At 42.5% G+C, this 18,478-nt stretch overlaps 1 protein-coding gene across 4 annotated transcripts in view; it reads right to left on the reverse strand.

Moving 5' to 3' along the window:
• Positions 1-18,478, reverse strand: part of LOC146190257 (uncharacterized) — a 60,211-nt gene that overhangs the window by 31,526 nt on the left and 10,207 nt on the right. The window contains exons 4-7 of one of the 4 annotated variants that reach the window (XM_084600711.1): positions 10,024-10,177; positions 6,198-6,236; positions 4,330-4,431; positions 73-135 (exon numbers count right to left, since the gene is read on the reverse strand). In XM_084600711.1, coding sequence (XP_084456837.1) covers positions 73-135; positions 4,330-4,431; positions 6,198-6,236; positions 10,024-10,177 — 358 coding nt within the window. Of the gene's footprint in view, positions 1-72; positions 151-4,329; positions 4,432-6,197; positions 6,237-10,023; positions 10,178-18,478 lie in introns of all 4 variants that reach the window. The other 3 variants (XM_084600710.1, XM_084600712.1, XM_084600713.1) reach the window with 3 other exon arrangements.

Raw genomic sequence — 18,478 nt, forward strand, 5'->3', positions numbered from 1 at the left:
CAGATTCCCTTTTTAAGGCTGAGGTTCTGATGTGTCTGAAATTAAAGTCAAAAGAAAGCAAAGTCAACTCACCCTCGCAGAAGCAGAGGACGATACTGGAACTTTGTGACGGTGTGCTGCCACTGGCTGTCTTGGCTGTGAAGAGTTGGCCTTTTTATGCAAACAGAACATCACATACGAGATAGTTACTACACAAATGTGCAGCAGCTGCCAATACTATTATAGCAAGCAAGCATAAAATGTAACAAATATTATGGGTGTGCAAATAGTGATTTCATCTCGAAGTAAATTCAAAACCGATAATAAATTTTCTCATATTATTTTGAAGTAAACAGTTTGAACAGCTTTTCAAACCAAGAAGGGCTAAGCAACACAGTCCAGAGTTCTCAATACTATTTTTAAGCCCTCTGAACAGCAGTTTTCTGCTTAAAAGTGAATTCGAAGCAAATAATGATCTAAATTAAATAGTTTCGAACTAAATGTTTTGAATATTTCTTGTGCATAACAAAATTTATCAACACAATAAGTATTTCCAAATACAGTCAAATCTCGTTACTAGGAGTTTCACATTAACAAATTTTTCAAATTAACAAACTTTTTGAATATCCATAACTGATTTCCAATGTTTTCAATGTAAAATCATTTCAGAACTACGAATTTCAATATAGCACATATTTCAGAATAATGTATGTAATTAATTTCTTTTTCTATAATCAAGGAACATCAGTATTATGAATTCACCTAAAATTAACAGCATCGTAACTAGCGTGAAACAGACACAGCCATTTCTGTGTGTACGCCATGGGCTGTAGTAGCTATCATCATCATGGTACCAAGTGCCAACACATAGCACTACCAAAAAGCTGTGGTTTTAATATGCGAAGCCAGCAGGCATAGCCACTTGCATTTTTTCTGTGTTGTGTGCAAGGAGGATATATGTTGTGTGTCATTTGCTGGTCGATCGTCTGTGCCATTCACGCGTGCGGGCAAGAATTTTTGTTGCCGATAATCTTATTGAAAAGTTCGTGTGAGATCAGACACTGAATGCAACCAGCGATGACGCTAAGAAGTTAAAGCACTTTTCGCTGTGGGAATGAGAAGCCATATCGCAAGATATCAACGCAGAAAAAAAGCAAATCGGCCTCTGCAGAGAGCTTGGCATTGCACCATCGACAGCGGCTATCATTCTGAAAGACGACTAGATTGATAGTGAAGATGAGGTCGTATCGAACTCTTGCTTTATTGCGCATGAACAAAGTCCACACTTTCTTCGCTCGGTGCAACGACACACACGATGAGGTGTTGCACAAAGTGGAAGGTGAGGGGAGTTTTTAACCGGTCATGTGTGCTTTACATGTCAGAAGAAAATGATTTCTTCAAATAAAGCAGATTTGAAGCTAGTGCATCATTTTCGTTTGAGCTTTTGCTTGTCTGCATGAGTGTCTACTGCCAAGGTACGTCATTTTCATATCTAGGTTTGACCATTGGCTTATAACAGCAAGCTTTCATTACAACAAGATTTCAAAATAAACAACTTTAGGCAGTCCCTTGCGATTCATTATATCGAGATTTGACTGTATGTGTATTTTTCCTATACACAAGGATATTACAGCTGAACCTGGCATATTTAACTTGAAGGGGATTACAAATTACCAGTTTAATATATAGCGCAATGAATGGCAAGGTGGTTTTGCATCACATTTTTTGCAATGGGTAGAAAGGTGGCCATCTGTGGCCATGTTGCCCACTTATTGTCGTGCTCCAAGAGCACGACAATAAAGTCTCATCTGCGTCCTCTGTTCTTTCGGTGCTATGCTTCCAGAGTTATGATCATTTATCAACCCCACATACCCGGCTGCCGCGCTCTCACCTGTAGGTGTGTGGGCATGCGGAACATACACCTATAAGGTGTCCATGAAATAGAGTCTATGTTGCCCACCACGTGCCGCAATGCCATTCTGAAGGAGGTGCATTAAACCGAAACAATGTGGATCAAGTGTTCCACAAAGTTAATTTACTTAAGACAAACACTTCGAGATTTCGAACATCAAGCATTTCGATTAAATCAAATATCAAATTCTTGACTATTAGACCAAATATCTGAACAGGCCTTAGCGAATATCGTGGTGCAATTAGCACCAACAGCCAACAGCTGGTAAATTTTCTTTTGAATTTCTACGACCCTAGGCATTTTTCAATTTGACAGCGTTAACAGCCCTATTCTGCAGAAAATCCAGCATTGCCACTATTGTGAGTAAAAGATCTAGGGCATGGCACCAGCAGGTGGTACATGGCAGGCGGCATGGCTGGGCACTATTGATTGGTCAGTGGGTCGTGTGACGTCACAAGATCGCATGACATGGCAGGCGTGGCCAACTCTGGTTTCTCCTTTGAGAAGGGAGGGAGAGATGGGCATCAAACCTTTCCAGGGCCCTTGTTCAAGGAGTAAGACACGCTACTCCTAGGCCATACGGACATGTCCACATGTCTTTTGATGTTGGGTAGGCTTTCACATACTTGTGTAGCTTGCAACTTCATGTTAATAAACATGTGCAACATTACACAGGCTGAAATTATGAGGCTAAACTCCAAATTTTCATTTAAAAAAAAAAGTGTATTGAATTCATCTTATGTTGGATTCTGCATGTATTAAAGGAACTTCTCACCAAATTTGGTTGTCATCTCCACGACAGAAAAAATAAAAGGAATTTTTTCGCGAGACATTGGGACGCACTCCCCGCCAAAACGCTTATGGACACTGTTTTCAAGAGCAGTCGCAGAGCGGGCAAGAAACTGAACGTGGAGTGAATCTCCAAGTTAGAAAATTTGTTTTTCGTGCTTTCTAGCCAAAGAAGACCAGCTATCGTGAGCACTGTAGACAGCTAAAAAAGAAAAAAAAAATAGAAGGCATATTTTGGACTTTGGCAACAGCGGATTTGCTTGTAAATCGGAACAGGAGCTTGGATTGATAGAAACGCAGCGTGTGACCTTCGAATGCTTTTTTCCAATCACTGGGAGTCTGGATATCTAGATTGCTCAACAAGCTGAAGATAGAACATAAAGCCTAAGGCTATATAAGGCATGTCCAGCAAGAAACTAAGGAAAGCATTTCACAAAAGCAGACACAGGTGCTGGACAATTGTAAAGTTGAAAAAAAAGTGACTCACAGCAATCAGCATAGAGCAGCTTCGTGTTGAAAAGGATGGCCCAACGTAGGCAGCAGGGCATTTTAATTTATTATAATAGGCACTAATATTAGATAGCATGTTTTGAAATCTCTCAACCTATTTTTCTAATTTGCACTTTTTGCAAGAGCACAACCATAAGGAAAACTACTATTTAAAAACTATTTTTCCAAAAGCTGCTTTAAACATGGTTTCTGGACTAAAATTTTATCAAGGAGAAAATAAGGTACTTTTTGCATCTCTATTTATTCTCTAAGAAAAAAATTATCTGACATATAGCATATAATGACAAAAAGAAATTAGGTTTGTTGTTAAACTGCTCATATTTTTACACAAATGGCATAATGTACCAGCGATAGGCCTTATTCTACACAATGAACTACCTAGAAGGTATCTAATTGCAAACAATTAGTATATCTTCATTATTTCTTAAGTTATAGTTTTTCTAAGCCAACACACTTAATTGCTCATTATGACAGCTACAACTTTTCCTCTATTTGTGCTAAGGTGATCATATTTAGAATAGTATATTCTAATAAAAGGAAGGTAAGACACCTCTGAGAATTTTATCGAGATTGGTGCAGTAGTTCAAAAGTTGACCTTTTAACCTTAAGCAAGTAGCAAAGTGCATGCACTCACCGCTATCGTATCATAACCTTAAAGGCAAAGCCTAAATGTTCCCCAGTTTTTTTATTGCAAATAACAATTACCCTATGTACATGTATTAGTTATAGCTTGACACACTAAGCTGACCCCAATCTCCACAGCCACACTTCCTTAAGTGCTCAATGGTGAATGGCGACTGCAGCGAGGACAAGTGTGCCTTGAAAATGCCTCCCACAGCATGCAAAGTAGCACTACATCAACAGGCTGAGCAGTAACTAACGGGCCGCCTTGGGTTTGTTTGTCGTGTGCGCAGAACGAAAAAGCAAAAAAAAAGGAAAAAACGGCGCCAGTCAGCGCAACTGGGAGCCCGTATGGAGCCAAGTCATTTGAGATCCCTACTCATGAACGTTAGACTTGGAGAACATTATAAATTTATAGTAGTATAGTCAGAATTCAAAATATGCATGAATATTCATAAACCCAGCATGTTGTGCTTGCCCTAATGCTGAACTGCCTGGTAACAGGTGTGCACCCATACTTGTGCTGTGCCCACTGGAAGCAAGAATGGGTTGCTGTGGACTGGCATAAGAGGGCCTTGTCTTGATTCGTTTTTGAATGGCATTGTCCCTCTGGCCCAACTCTGAAGGATTGAAAAACAAGAGCATCCAGTATGAGTACTCCACAATTCAGTAAAAAGTATAGCACAATTACCAAAGTACAACTTAATGGGCAGTTCTGCATATTATCTCAAAATCCTACTGCCACAGCTGGAAAATGCAACCTACTCACTACACTTATGACCTAAGGCATTACGTTACAAGAAACAGTGCTTGCTATTGACCAGATGACACTGGGCAACATTTCCAATCATTCAAACAAGCCACAAAGGTATTGTACCTGTATGACCAATTTCTCATCGTGGCTTCGGCTTCAATTTGGTAGCAGCAAAGGTCTTTAGCAGATGAATCACACTTTGAAATCAAGGCTATGTGTGCACCAAAGACACAATAATAGTGTTACAGATAGAATACCCGACAATGACACTGATAGTGCTTCTAACCTCCATGCCTGGGAATCTTAATCAACTGACTCCAGAGCAATGAAACAGTGCTTCACATTCCTGTTTGACAAACTTCATAGCAGAAAAACAGCTCTTAATTCTGCACTCTGACTGTGCTCCTTCATTGCAAATTTAGATATGAAAATGCGGCCTGGAGTACCAAGGCCATGAAGAACCCATTATGCATGATAGCGAGTGGGTCAATGGAAGCCTTAATAACAAACAAGTTCTATAATTCTATCGTAAAACAGCGCACTGTAAGAATGCCCAAAAGCTTTTCAAACGCTGCAAACATACAAGTTGTACAAAACACATTGCTACGGTTGTGTATGATCACAATACACCTGCCTTAATTTCCATTACTCTGCATATGAATGAAGTTAAACGGCATTACCAAGCTCGTTTAATTTTTGTGTTAGTACCTGTACATGACTCAAGAATGAAAATATGTTGCATGCATGCAAATTGCTATTCTGAGGGTACTACACAAGCAAATCAAAATCAGTATTCCTGCTGACATCAGAAAAATTAGAATAAAGATGAAGATGACCAAGAAAAAAAGACAGGATGCCCTACAATGCCAAAAATCTTCACAGGGTTAGTAATACCACCATGAAGTGAACAAAAAAATGGGCATATTGAATGTTACCTTTTCATTTAAAGCAATGTCAACACAACAGGAACTATTGACAAACTGGTTGCACAGAACCAAGCCTGGAAAAGGCCTCAACCACAAAGTATCAGCGACACAGATTATGAACAAATAACAAAGATACTGGAGTCAAGCAACATGGCTGTTACCAGTTTCACAAGTCTGTGTTTCAAAAACAGCAAGTAGTCCATCACACATATCATTATAGAATATTAACACAAGATATGGCATGCCATCAATGTCAGTTATAAACAAATTAATATTTTAGTGGCATACAAGATAAGACAACCATAGCCTGAGCCAATCTATAACATTGAAATGATTTGCTTCTCCAAATGAAACATGACTTACATGACCAAGTTGCAGTGTTAACGAGGTGGACATCTGTGGTACTGTTACATTCTTTCAAAGAACACGATGTCACTCTTGATACACACAGTGACACCACTATTGTTATTTCTGTAGCAGTAAAGTATAAGGGTGTAGTGCACTTAGGTACAGATGTATTCTTTGACCCGCTCAAACCAAAACAGCCACCCACTGCGACACTAAAACTGCGGCTTTCTACATTATTTTTGGGCAAGCAACTGATAGAATGAGCAGCTGATGACAACAGGTCACATGTTATCTGAACAACGGAAGAAAGCTGAGGTTAGAGATAATGGCGTAGTGGTTTGAGCTGTGATGTACTCACACAGTTTTCGACATCCTGTAACCGTGACCTTTGCGGGTTCTGAGACAAAGGGTCGAGAAAGAGAGTACTATAAAAATACATTCTGTAACCACATAGCTAAACACGAACAAAGTGTTCTAAAAGCCAGCCAGAGATACAGCCAAACATGTTCTTTTTGGTCCCAAAGATGCGCCATCACATGGTGTTACTTCCAAGATTTTGTGAATTTTCTTTTGTTACAAAATAAAGAAAAAAAGAACTAATCAGTCAGAGACATGTGGCCTAGGTGTTAAGACAAATTCCGTTCTAACTGCAGCTGAAACAAAGGCACTTTTATTTCATTGAGCGCAGTGCTGTGTCTGATGATCCCGAATAAAAGTACAGAAAACTAAAAAAGAAAGCATAGTAAAGCTGAAATCTTTTTTTTTTTTGCCTTGGGCTGGTGTGCGCACAATATAAAAAAGGAAAAGAACATCACCATTCGGCTGACCTGTAGAATTCTTACTTAACCTGAGCAATAGCTTCATCCACCTCAAACCTTTATAAGCTCCAAGTCGCTCTAGTTGCTCAAGTTACACATCTTAATACAGTGAAAGCTCGTTAATTCGAATCTCAATAATTCAAATTTTCGGATAATTCGAACTACACTACTTAGTCTGGCCAAGCTCCACAGACATCTTGTATAAAAAAGCCCGTTAATTCGAACGCGAGTTGGTTCCACTACAGATAATTCGAACTATGCGCCACCTCGTCTGGGTGGCTTGGCACACATCACGGGGAAAAAAAAAAAAAAAAGTGTGCCAGGTTCCCGACCGAAGATGCATCCAGGACATACCCGCCGGAACTCAAAGTGCTGTGCAAAGTACAGACAAGGACATTCAACTATGGGCCGTCCAGCAGGCCCTGGGGTGCGCTCGAAAAGCACAAGCCTCACAACCCACTACAAACGGGCCAAATGAGGTAGTGCAGAGTAGGGCATAACCCCGAGTCGACGCTTGGCCAGCGTCACGACGCTTTAACCCGTCGTTTGCCGGCTCCTCAATAAAGTTATACATACATACATAAAGAAATATCTCCGCAATGGGAAAGCATAATTAAAGGCTGCGCACGTCCAAAACGGGGACAAAAGATGGAACCAGGCAAAACCATGGAAGAGTGGGTAAAACCGGCGTGGCGGCCGGCAGCGTTGTAGGGAGGGGACGGCAGCTGTGGCAAGGACAGTGCATGGCCGCGGCGGCAGCAGCCTGCTCTCTCTTCTGCGCACCCTCCGTAGCTCGCAACTAAATAGTCATTAATTCCAGCCTTGTTAATTTGGAAATAGGGAAAAGTACTGCCAGCGCAGCCCCAGCCAACGCCCATGAAAGGCTAGGATAACTTTTTTTTTTTTGCGATCACCATCCATCCTTCCACCCGTCAGTTGTCAACGGACGCACGCGAGTCAGCCGCGATCATGACGTGACGCCGGTTTTTAGCATCGTTCGCTTCAAAAGCCGCTTGCTACTATCGCGCATTCCAATGATTGGAGTGGCAGTAGACGGCGGCCGCCCCAGTCGCTCATAGCATGATAAAGCGAACATGCTGAAAAGGAAGCTTGCACAATAGGACAAGCGCTGGCTCCTTGCCAAGTTCGCTCCCACCCCCTCCCCCCAGCTGGAGCTAAAGCCAAAAGGTAAACAGGCCGTTATCCATCTGCAGCGTCTTGGCGCACAATGCGACGGTGCTAGTGGCGCGCCCTGCATGCGCCAAATCGAGCACCAAAGTGCAGCACTTGTGAACTCGTGCAGAAAGTGCAGCCAAATCGAGGAGACCTAATGTGTAGTGGACCGTGATGGCGCGAAACGGAGGGACCCGCTGACGACTGACGCCTTTTTTTTTTTTTTTTCCCGATTCGTAGAAACAAATCGGGGCTGGGTGGGTTCATTATGCCAATGAGTTCGCTACGCGACTAAATACAGCACATTTACCGTAATGCAAATGGCTTTTGTTAGTTTTTTCCAGGCCATTCAATAATTCGAACATCAGATAATTCGAACTTTTTTCCCAGTCCCGTGAAGTTCAAATTAACGAGCTTTAACTGTACCATCACTTCGGCTTTGAGGATTGGGTCAGCACATGTTTTGCATTTTGGGTGTTAGAGTAAATACCTTTCTGTTCCCTATAAGACCCGTGCACTGCATATACAGACCCCACTAAAAGCTGCCTAGCGGCCATTTTTTAAAATAAGCCCAGGAGAGCACAGTTCAGTAGTTCTGCTGAGAATCGACTACATCACATACACTGTCATACAGCAGGATATACACCAATAGTACTACTGATATAATAAAACCTCAATGACACATTTACAGTCATTAAGAACTTTGGAGAGATATTAATTTGTAACATCCTCTAGTTGAAGTAAGTTGTGCATATCGTGCTGAATTTATTGTGGAAAACTCTTCCGTACTATTAAAACTTATACAAAGGCACAAGTGGCAACTGCAGCCTCAAGGACAAAGCACTGCTCTCATCATCACTGATGCCACAATCTCCACTTGCATAATACAAATGGCAAACAGTGAGCACCATCCTTGCCAAAAATACTTATCGAGTTTACTACCAGCAGCATGACCAACACTTTTACGTTTATAATAGACTACACATAACACAGGTTACCAGTGTAACCAAACGAGAGCTCAGCTCAGCAATCAGTACAGTCTGAACCGGAATTATTATTTATCAGCTATTCTGGGTGTCAAAATATTTGTCACAGACAAACCATTCAGTCAACCAATAATCAGACACTATCAGCACAAGCCAGCTGTAAGCCCACTGTGGGACAAAAGCCTCTCTAATGACCTCCAGATGTGTCATGCCACCCACATTCGGTCTACATTATCAAGCATTTACGGAAACAACTTGTTTTCAAAGGCAAGATTGCCTCCCCCTGCAACTTAGACAACAATATTCACCATCAAGCACAATTGCATGGGCATCATACAAGATCTTAAAGAGCCACTGAAATGCTACTTGCAGTAAAATTCTAATGCAAGCAATTCATATAGGTTGCGAGTATTCGAGTCACATTTCAAAGCTTTACGTGGAGCCGATAATTTGCAAATAATTTTTTAAAAGTTTAAAGCAGGCCACTCGCAGTCGATTTCGGCGACACATTGGCGTGCAAAAGCCTCCCCACTGACGTCCGTGGGGCTGCTGAGCAGCCCTGCACCCTGGATGCTCCCAAGTTAAGCGAGCGGGCGGGGCATGATGGGGCACCGCCGCGGCTTTTCTTTTTTTCTTGCTTGCAGGCACGGGTTGAGTTGAGGAGCATCATTTTCGATCACCCATATGTTCGGCCCTAATGAAGCTAGCTTAAAAGATTTTGTGTTGCAGAGAAGATTAATTGGACACCTATTGCTAGTGCACATTTTTTACAATTCTAGCAAATAGCTTTTCATAGGCCCTTTAACTGAAACTATCTCATTTCTTCAAATTACAGAAGATAGCATTGTAACTGTCAGTGAACAGCTATTCTGCCCCATTATTGCCTTCAACTCACAAATGCATGGTTGCTATGTTTTATAGATTTTAGTTTTTTTTTCCAAATGCAGCATCGTAGGGGATAAAGGGAACAGGGCAAGCTCAGTTGCACTGCACAGTTGCACAACCTGCTTTTAAGAGGTCTTATGTGTCTTTACATTCCAGGAATTCAAACACCTGTGATTTTTATGTGCATCAATGGAAGGAATTATTTGCTCTAGTAATACTAAAGACAATATTGCATATGCTAAACAGCAGCTGTGAAAAAAAAAATGAATTCTGTGAAGAAAACAGATATTAGGCAGCTTCCCACCTGCATGCGCTCACCTACCTTGTGGTATGGATGTACCTTCCAGTGGCAAGGCCTCTGCGTCTGCTGCCGGCGCACCCTGATGGGACCAGGCTTCTGTTCCGCCACCATTTTTGTGATGTGGGCTGTAGCAGCATTGTAGGCTGCCTTGGCTATCAGTTCTTTGCCAAAGCCCCTAGTCAAGATCACAGGCATGACCAAGTGCAACACAATGACAAATATTAATACCACAAAATAAAGAGCGGCAAATGCAACTTGTCTTCCATGGTCACAAATGGCACAGACCCTATGCTAGCACAATAAGCATCTACAGTTAAATCGCAATGTAACAAAACACTTCATAAAGCAAAGAATGTTTGCTTTCACCACAGTAAAATGCCTATAGCCACACAAACGATGCATAGCAGCAGTTGGTGGCAACAAAGGACGCACAGCGGCAGTGGAAAAATCTATTGCAAATCAAAGGTTTTCCTGTGAGTGTGCCAGAAGATGCGTTCGAAGATTCTAATCATCACAGCAGGTAAGCTTCGATGCAGTGAATTTCAATGCAGTGAAGCAAATTAAATATGGCTTTATATTGTTAGGAGTCGGGTAGTCTTTTACGTATGTGGTAACTTATGACTATATCTTAGATAGTGAGTATTTGAGAGACAATACAGGCACAAATTAAGGGATTAGTGATTAAATGAGTTGCAAAGTGTATGTACCTGAACGAGGAGAGAACAGGACAAATTAGTGGGGAAGAAGTCTATCAATGAATTAGCAGTAAGGGGAAAAGTAGAAGAATTCAGGATCTTGTTGCAGAATAGATATTCAGTGCTAAACGAGGAAGCCGACCTTAGCCTGGAGGCAGTGAACAATTTCAGAGATATTGTTACTGAGTGCGCAGTAGAAGTAAGTGGTAGAATAGTTAGTGAGGATACTGATAAACTATCTAAGGATATGTAAGATTAATGCCAAAGTATGAAAGCCTCCAACCCAACGGGCAGGATAGAACTGGCAGAGATATCAAAACTAATCAATAATAAAGAAATTGGGCATAAGCAAAAATCAGATGTATGCATTGAGGCACAAGGCGGGCAATGTCTCCACGAATATGGACAAGATAATTCTATACAGGTCTACACAGTAGCCAAAGTCAGGAAAATAATGAGTTTGGCAGCAGTGAAGAGCAACCATACGTTCCGTCAGTAAACAAGGACGAGACTAAGAAAGCTTTAGAAGCTATGAAAAGTGGGAAAGCAGCTGGAGAGGATCAAAACTAATTTTTTGAAGCAAGGAGAAAATATTGTGCTAGAAAAACTCACCACCCTTTATATGCAATGCCTGACAACATCGAAGTTACCAGAATTATGGAAGAATGCTAATATCTTAATTCATAAGAAAGGGGATGCTAAGGGCTTGAAAAATTACAGACCAATCAGCGTACCATCCATTACGTGCAAGGTTTTTACTAAGGTAATCGCTAATAGGATCAGGACAACCTTAGACTTCAATCAACCGAAGGATCAGGCAAGAAGGGGGCTCGATCATATCCATACTGTCAACCAAGGGATAGACAAGTGCTTGGAATATAACCAGCCCCTATACATGGCATCCATTGACTACGACAAAGCATTAGACTCCGCCAAAACCTCAGCAGTCATCCAGGCTCTGCGAGATCAGGGTGTAGGTGAGAGTGGTGGAACTGCCAACTGGCTCCTTGTAGCAGCTTTTGTAGCAGAAGAAATTGCAGTTTGTAGCAGAAGGAAAAATGCCATTTTGTAGCAAATATTTGAGCTTTTGCAGCAGAAAAAAAAAGCTTTGTAGCAAAATTTCAAATCTTGAGACGCTTAAATAAAGACGGCTTGTTTTATTTCTGGAACCCAATTGCTCACATGTTTATAACGACCACAGCCATGTAAAAACAAGCTTCAAGCTCAAATGCAGTCTAAAGTGCTGTTCTATCTTTAAAAAGCACCAAATTAAGTAAACAGGAGGTTTTGCTAAAACCAAAGCTGTTTTTATTCAGAGCGAAGGCATAACGATATGTGCAACAACAGTGTAAACACCGCAGCCTTGGAAAGAAGGTAGCTAGCTGTCTTAATACAAAAACTCCCTGTAGAAATTTAGAACTGCCGCTTCTTAAAACTGCAACTCTAAGGCATTATTTCTTTTGCCTTGATGACTCCAGCTCGGGCAGTGCCACTGCGAGCCTTTCCTCTCCATTCTTCAGAAGGGCTTGTCCACTCTCAATGTCTGCAAATTTTTTAGACTTGACGCCTTTTGAGAAAAGCAGCTAAGCATTGGTGCTCATATTCCAGGCTAACCTCACCTCTTCCTGTACCTTTTCCTGATTCTGACCTGGGTGTCCTTGACCTGTATATCAGGGTAACATAGAGGCACCTTTTTCCTTCAAGACCCGTGCTGATTGGAGGGAAAGAGGGAAGAATATTTTTGCAGGTCCTGGGTGGAGATTTTTTTCTTTCCCCTCGAGAGAGGTGCGCTGCTGGCACTTCTCAATCAAAAGGCGTGATGCGCGGGTATGCATAGAGTGAGCGCAGATTCCGTGCGTTCGCAATCTTTGCTTTTATTGTTTTTCTTCCGGTGGTTTGGTTCTGGTTAATCAAAGCGACACAGGGACTCGGAGTCGTGAGTCTGCTTCTTCGCAGCACACTGTGGGGATTGTGCGTATGCTTTCCTCATTGCAATGAAAGCGTCCAAGGGTACTTACTGACCATACGCGGGACTGCAAATATATTGAGTACCTGCGCATGAGTTATTTTCACACGCGCAAGCGCCCACACACATGCAGTTTTGTAGTGGCCGAAAGAAATAACTGTCAAGACTGATGTAATCTTCTTAAAGCTGCCAACAGAGTCTAGTGCACGCACACAGAAGCAGTCAAATCCTTAGCGCTCCCTTCGCTGCTACTCAGGCCATCGCAGCCCCATACATACCTCACTGGTACGAAAAAAAAATAAGGAAGCAAGCGTGCATACTGTTCCAGTTGTGCTTTGTCAAGGGCAGTTCCAAACCGTCACTCGTTTGAAACCTGAAACCGCCTGCTCGCACATCCTTCACACACACACACACACACACACACACACACACACACACACACACACACACACACACACACACACACACACGCACGCACGCACGCATGCACGCGCAAATTAAGCAAGCACCCAGGGCAGCTCGAAGCCATCATGCATTTGAACGTGCTTCAACCCTTCGACGGCCAGCTCTCACCCTTCCTACGCTTTGGACTTGAGAGGTAAGAGATATCTTGCAGCCCCCTCTCACACCCTCCCAGTAGATAGAAAAAAAAAAAAAAAACACCGGCAGGAGACGCAGAAGTGACGTAGACAAACGTCAGTTTTGTATCATGCGATTGTCCGCCCAGGACCTGCAAAAATATTCTTCCGCTTTGCACAGTGTTTTCAGTAGATGTCAGTTTTAGTTTTGCGACAGTTCGCTTTCGCAGTCGACAAAGTTATTCAGCGACTTTAGGAGCAGGCGTGGCGCAGAAGTAGGCAAAAAATCGATTTTGTAGCAGCATGTAGCACGATTTCTGATTTGGCGCAGTTTGGCGCAATTGGCGCAATTTCCACCACTGGGAAGTACTGGATGATATCTATAGTGACTGCACAGTTCTGCATAAAGAAAGTAATAAAATTCCAATTAAGAAAGGTGTTAGGCAAGGAGACACGATCTCCTCAGTATTATTTACAGCTTGCTTAGAGGGCGTATTCAGAAACATGGAATGGGAGCAGTTAGGCATCAGGGTTGATGGAGTATAGCTCAGTAATATGCAATTCGCTAATGACATTACTTTAAGTAAGTCAGGGGACCAACTGCAACAAATGATTAATGACCTAGACAGAAGAAGCAGAAAGGTAGGCCTAATGATTAATATGCAGAAGACTAAGGTAATGTTGAACGGCCTGGAAAAGGAACAGCAGTAGCGAAGCACTAGAAGTGGTAGGCGAATATGTCTACTTAGGACAGGTAGTAACCACAGATTCAGACTATGATGAAAGGAAAATAACTAGAATAAGATTGGGATAGAGTGAATTTGGAAGGTGTATCAGACAGGTGCTGTGCTACCTTACTAACGCAGCACCGCCCACGGCTTGTATAAAAAGGTCTGCAAATAAACCATTCGGGTTCTTTTTGTTCCTGCTACTATGCAGTTGCCTCAGTCTCTTGGTAGCTTCACATCACGATACATGGCGTCATTAGTGTGGCCACTTCCTATCGAAGAAGTCGTTTGAGCGACGTAGCGACAGCGATGAAACTTCCGAAAGCCCTGCCACCATTGCAAATGACAGAGAACATCTCGGAAAACTAGAGACGCTTCAAGAAAAAGTTTGACCTCTTCATGCAGGCAACCATGACGACGGGAAGGGACAATCATGCAGTGAGGCAGCAAAAGCTGCACTACTGCTGAGCATAGCTGGTGATGAAGCACTGGATGTGTTCAACACTTTCAAGTTCGAGGCTGCAGAGAGCAAAGGAGGACTACGAAACACTGGTTGGGAAGTTTTAGTCCTACTGCGCCAAGATGAGTAATTTATGTTCACGATTGTTACATGTTTCGAACGCAGAAGCAGGCAGAGGAAAAGCCGTCCGAAAAGTTTGTTTGGAACCTAAAGAAACACACTGCACAGTGCAATTTCAGAGACCAACATGATTCCTTGATCAGAGATCAGATCATTTTTGGCACAAATGACTCAAAACTGCGCAAGAAAATGCTACAAGAAAAATCTTCAACGTTGTCGAAAGCTGGAGAGTTATGCAAGGTTGCAGAATCTTTACCACAGCGCAAGGTCTGAACACAAAGCGCGGATGTGGAATGCAGAACGCGGAATGCAGATGCGTCGATGCTGTTTCAAGGCATGGGCCTCAAGGTAGCAGCAAAAGTGGTGAAGAGGGCAGGAAGCAGCACCGTTGCAAGAAGTGCAATTGATGGCACAATCCTAGGCAGTATCCAGCCTATGGGGAAAAGAGCAATAATTAAAGAGCACTGCAGAATCTGCATTGGAGTAATGCAAAAGCACGGATACTGCTGTTGGTTGCTTCTGGTTGCTTCTAGTTGCATAATTCACTTCCTTTTTGCCCATTTTAGTCTTTGGTACTTTCAAATTGAGCGCCAATCCCTTCCTATGCTCTTTTTCGGCTCTACTTCTAGTTCACTAGGGCAGCCCTTTCTCTCTTTTCACTTTCACTCCCACCTTCCCTTCTCTTACAGCGCGGTCCAGGTGTCCACAGAACAAGTGTGGCAGATACTAAGCCCTTCGTTTCCTGTGAACCAGTTACTCTAAATCATTACCTAATTAAATTATTGGCCTAATTACTTTTTTTGTACACAACATTACATTACCATCTATCGATTGACACCACTTATTAACCTCTACCACTTCTCAATTACTCACAACTGCTGGGAGCACTATTTTGCGGGCGCCGCAGCCTGCGGACACTGTCTGCGGACAGAAATCTGTGAACATAGCGAAGTAATGCTTTCGCATTAATAAACGCCGCAAACTTCACTATTTTGCGGTTAGCTGTCCAGGAATGTCCAAAGTAGGTCAAGTCAGCAAAGAGAGCTGCGATGATGACTTTCTGGAGGTTGGAGCTGAAAGAGGAAGTAGCAAGGACTGGACAATGAAAGCTAAAGTTGCTGGAAAAATATTTTCTTCAAGGTAGACGCCGGGTCTCAGGCCAGCCTACTTCCATGCTCAGTTTAGCATAAGATGCTGCAGGCACACGAGTTGACGCCTACTAGTGCAGTACTGCAAGTGTACAATGGAGGTGTCATAGCTCATTTCGGAACGACGACACAGGAGGTGACTGTTGGTAACGTCTCCACTACCATCACGTTTTTTTGTTGTGAAAAATGGCTGCCAAGCCGTACTAGGACTGGATGCAAGCGAAGCCTTGGGGCTTCTCCAGCGCACCGTGTCTACTGTAAACTCTTCGCAGTATGAAGCAATCAAGAATTTCAGGCATGTCTTCCAGGGATTAGGCTGCCCGAGGCAACCCTAAAGCATGGTTATGCAACCAGATGCGAGGCCCGTTGCACAACCAGCACGGCGGGTCCCCCTTAAAGTCCCTTGATAATTTGAAAGTAGCGACACTCTCCTCCGCGCCGCGCTTTCCTCCTCGATTCTCCTCGCGCGGCGGCGGCGAGCGCTGCGCACGACACGCTTTTTCCCCCTGACGCCGGCCGGCCGGCTGCAGCAGTGAGTGAAGCGCGAGCTTTTGGGCCAGGTCTGCGCTCCAGGAGTGCACAAAATTTTTGAAAAATTGCGAGAAAAGCATTGAGAATGCCTATAGTAAAGTTCATGAATTGATTGCTTTCTTCTTAGAACTGTTTGAATGGGGAATACTGATAAACAAAGCTTTCAGGCGAGTTCTGTGCTACAGACACTTTTTAAGTCTCATGATAAGGTTTTACTTTGTGCACTTAATCTAGTACTGCCTCTGACTTTGTGTTTGTTTTTTTTAGACCGTGAAATCTGTCACCGCGGTAAAACTTCAGAAAACGATCCAGGCTGGTGCTTTGAGCTTCAAGATTAGAGAAGGTTAAAGCAGGACTTAGTCTATTTCGCTACTGTCAAGCTATCTCTCTAAGCATAGTATATGTCACGTCATCAACCATGAGATTGGATTATTGGTTAATTGTACATGTATTTCAATCAATTACTGGGCCAAATTAATTGATAGTTAGTAAATTGCAATTAAAATCTAAATTTTAGCTGCAACACCGAACCGTATACCGTTGGAAAGCTTAGGCCAAGTGTACACTGTGCTAGTTAGCGATCCGCGATAATCTGCGTTCATTAGTTAATTTTGTATAAAATCAAATTTTGAGCTGTTCCTTGCTGCTTCGAGGCAAGGAACAGGTTTGCCACGGCAGTCTTGATATGATGCTGATGGAGGAATTAAATAATTTTATGAGTACGTGGCCCCTCACTGACTTCGCGTGTGGTTAAAAGACAGCAGGGTACACTGGGAGAAGTGGTGGGCCCTATTGCCGATACACTGAAGTTCTGGGGCAAGCATGCTGTGGTCTCATGCGCTGTGTAAAAGAGCTTGATTTCATTGAACGCAACAATCAAATAAAAAAATTACAAGGTGCACATAGGTCTTCAACGTGCGGAAATGAGAAAGCATATAACTGCCAATTCATTAACTATCGCTATCCTATCTATCACTATATCTACTAATGCCAGAGACCTATCGTAACTGTCACTATCCGCAACGAACACTACCACCTCACTATCCGGGCCTATTACTATCATTTACTATTATTATCCGTAACAGTCACCATCATTACCTATCACTATTCATAACCATCACTATTTAATCTGATGCCGTCCCATGACCCATTGATATACTTCAATTTTCATTGACTTACGTTGTCAGTCATATCTCTATTATCTCATAATATGTGACGAGACAACTATACATTGACTTTTAATTCTTATACTTTCTTGTTTTCTCATAAATGGAGGTGGGAAAAGAGCAAGCCACAGAAATAACTGACTACTATCAGCGCGAGGTTCACGTCTCTGTCGAGGAGGCTTCCTTTACTTCAGGACAGGTCGGTGAGAGAAAATTGATGGAACTGCGTTTGGTCTGTTTTTTTTTTTTTTCGAGTTCGTGTAATATTGGCGGCTCAAACTGGTCTTCAGTGAAATGTAGCTAGAACATAGAGCGATGAGATAATTACTCAGGCTAGGTGAAAAAAAAAACCTTGCATACAATTGAAATGAGTAATATGTTACAGTGTTAAGAATTGTTGCTCGCAAAATGTTCCCCTATTTTTACATAATAACTATAATCATCATTGATTGTTTAAGTTTCGTAAATACAGAAAATTGATGCAATGATTCCGGCTGATTTGACATCGATGGGATAACTTTTCTCGCAATAAATGAATACGCGGAATCGCGCTTTTAGAGCTCCAGCTTTCAAAGCGAAGGTAACCTGCCAACGCCTTGTAGTCATGGTCAAAGTGAAGCGTGTGTGATCATATGAACACCTCCTGCACATTGGCCGTATCCCTGATAAAACGAACGCATATTTTTTAACCCACGCGTGCGTCGAAGCATGGCAAGACACATTCAAGAATTGAAAAAAAAATGCCATACGACCTAACTAGTGCAGATTACCCGCAATACCTCGGGTTTACTTGCCAAAGAGTTTTTCAGGGCCAGCATTCAATGCTCCCGAGTAACCGACGCACACTACAAGTAAAAGCTGGAAAGGCTAGCTCCTCTACAAGCCCGAATTTTGATTTTTAGTGAAGGAGGCCAGGGATCCTAGCATAATCGCGACAAATGCAATCGAGAGACTGTAATTTTCCAGTTATCTCTGACAGCAAAAAGCAGATTATAGCGCCCTGTTTCTCGCTGTACAGAAGTCGAAGCGTGTTAAATGATGGAGCCTTGGAGCCTCGCAGAATATTCAGCATGCTGCAGAGGAC

This window comes from Amblyomma maculatum, chromosome 4, assembly GCF_055883805.1.
Source record: "Amblyomma maculatum isolate TAMU_Amacu chromosome 4, ASM5588380v1, whole genome shotgun sequence".
Lineage (NCBI taxonomy): Eukaryota > Metazoa > Arthropoda > Arachnida > Ixodida > Ixodidae > Amblyomma > Amblyomma maculatum.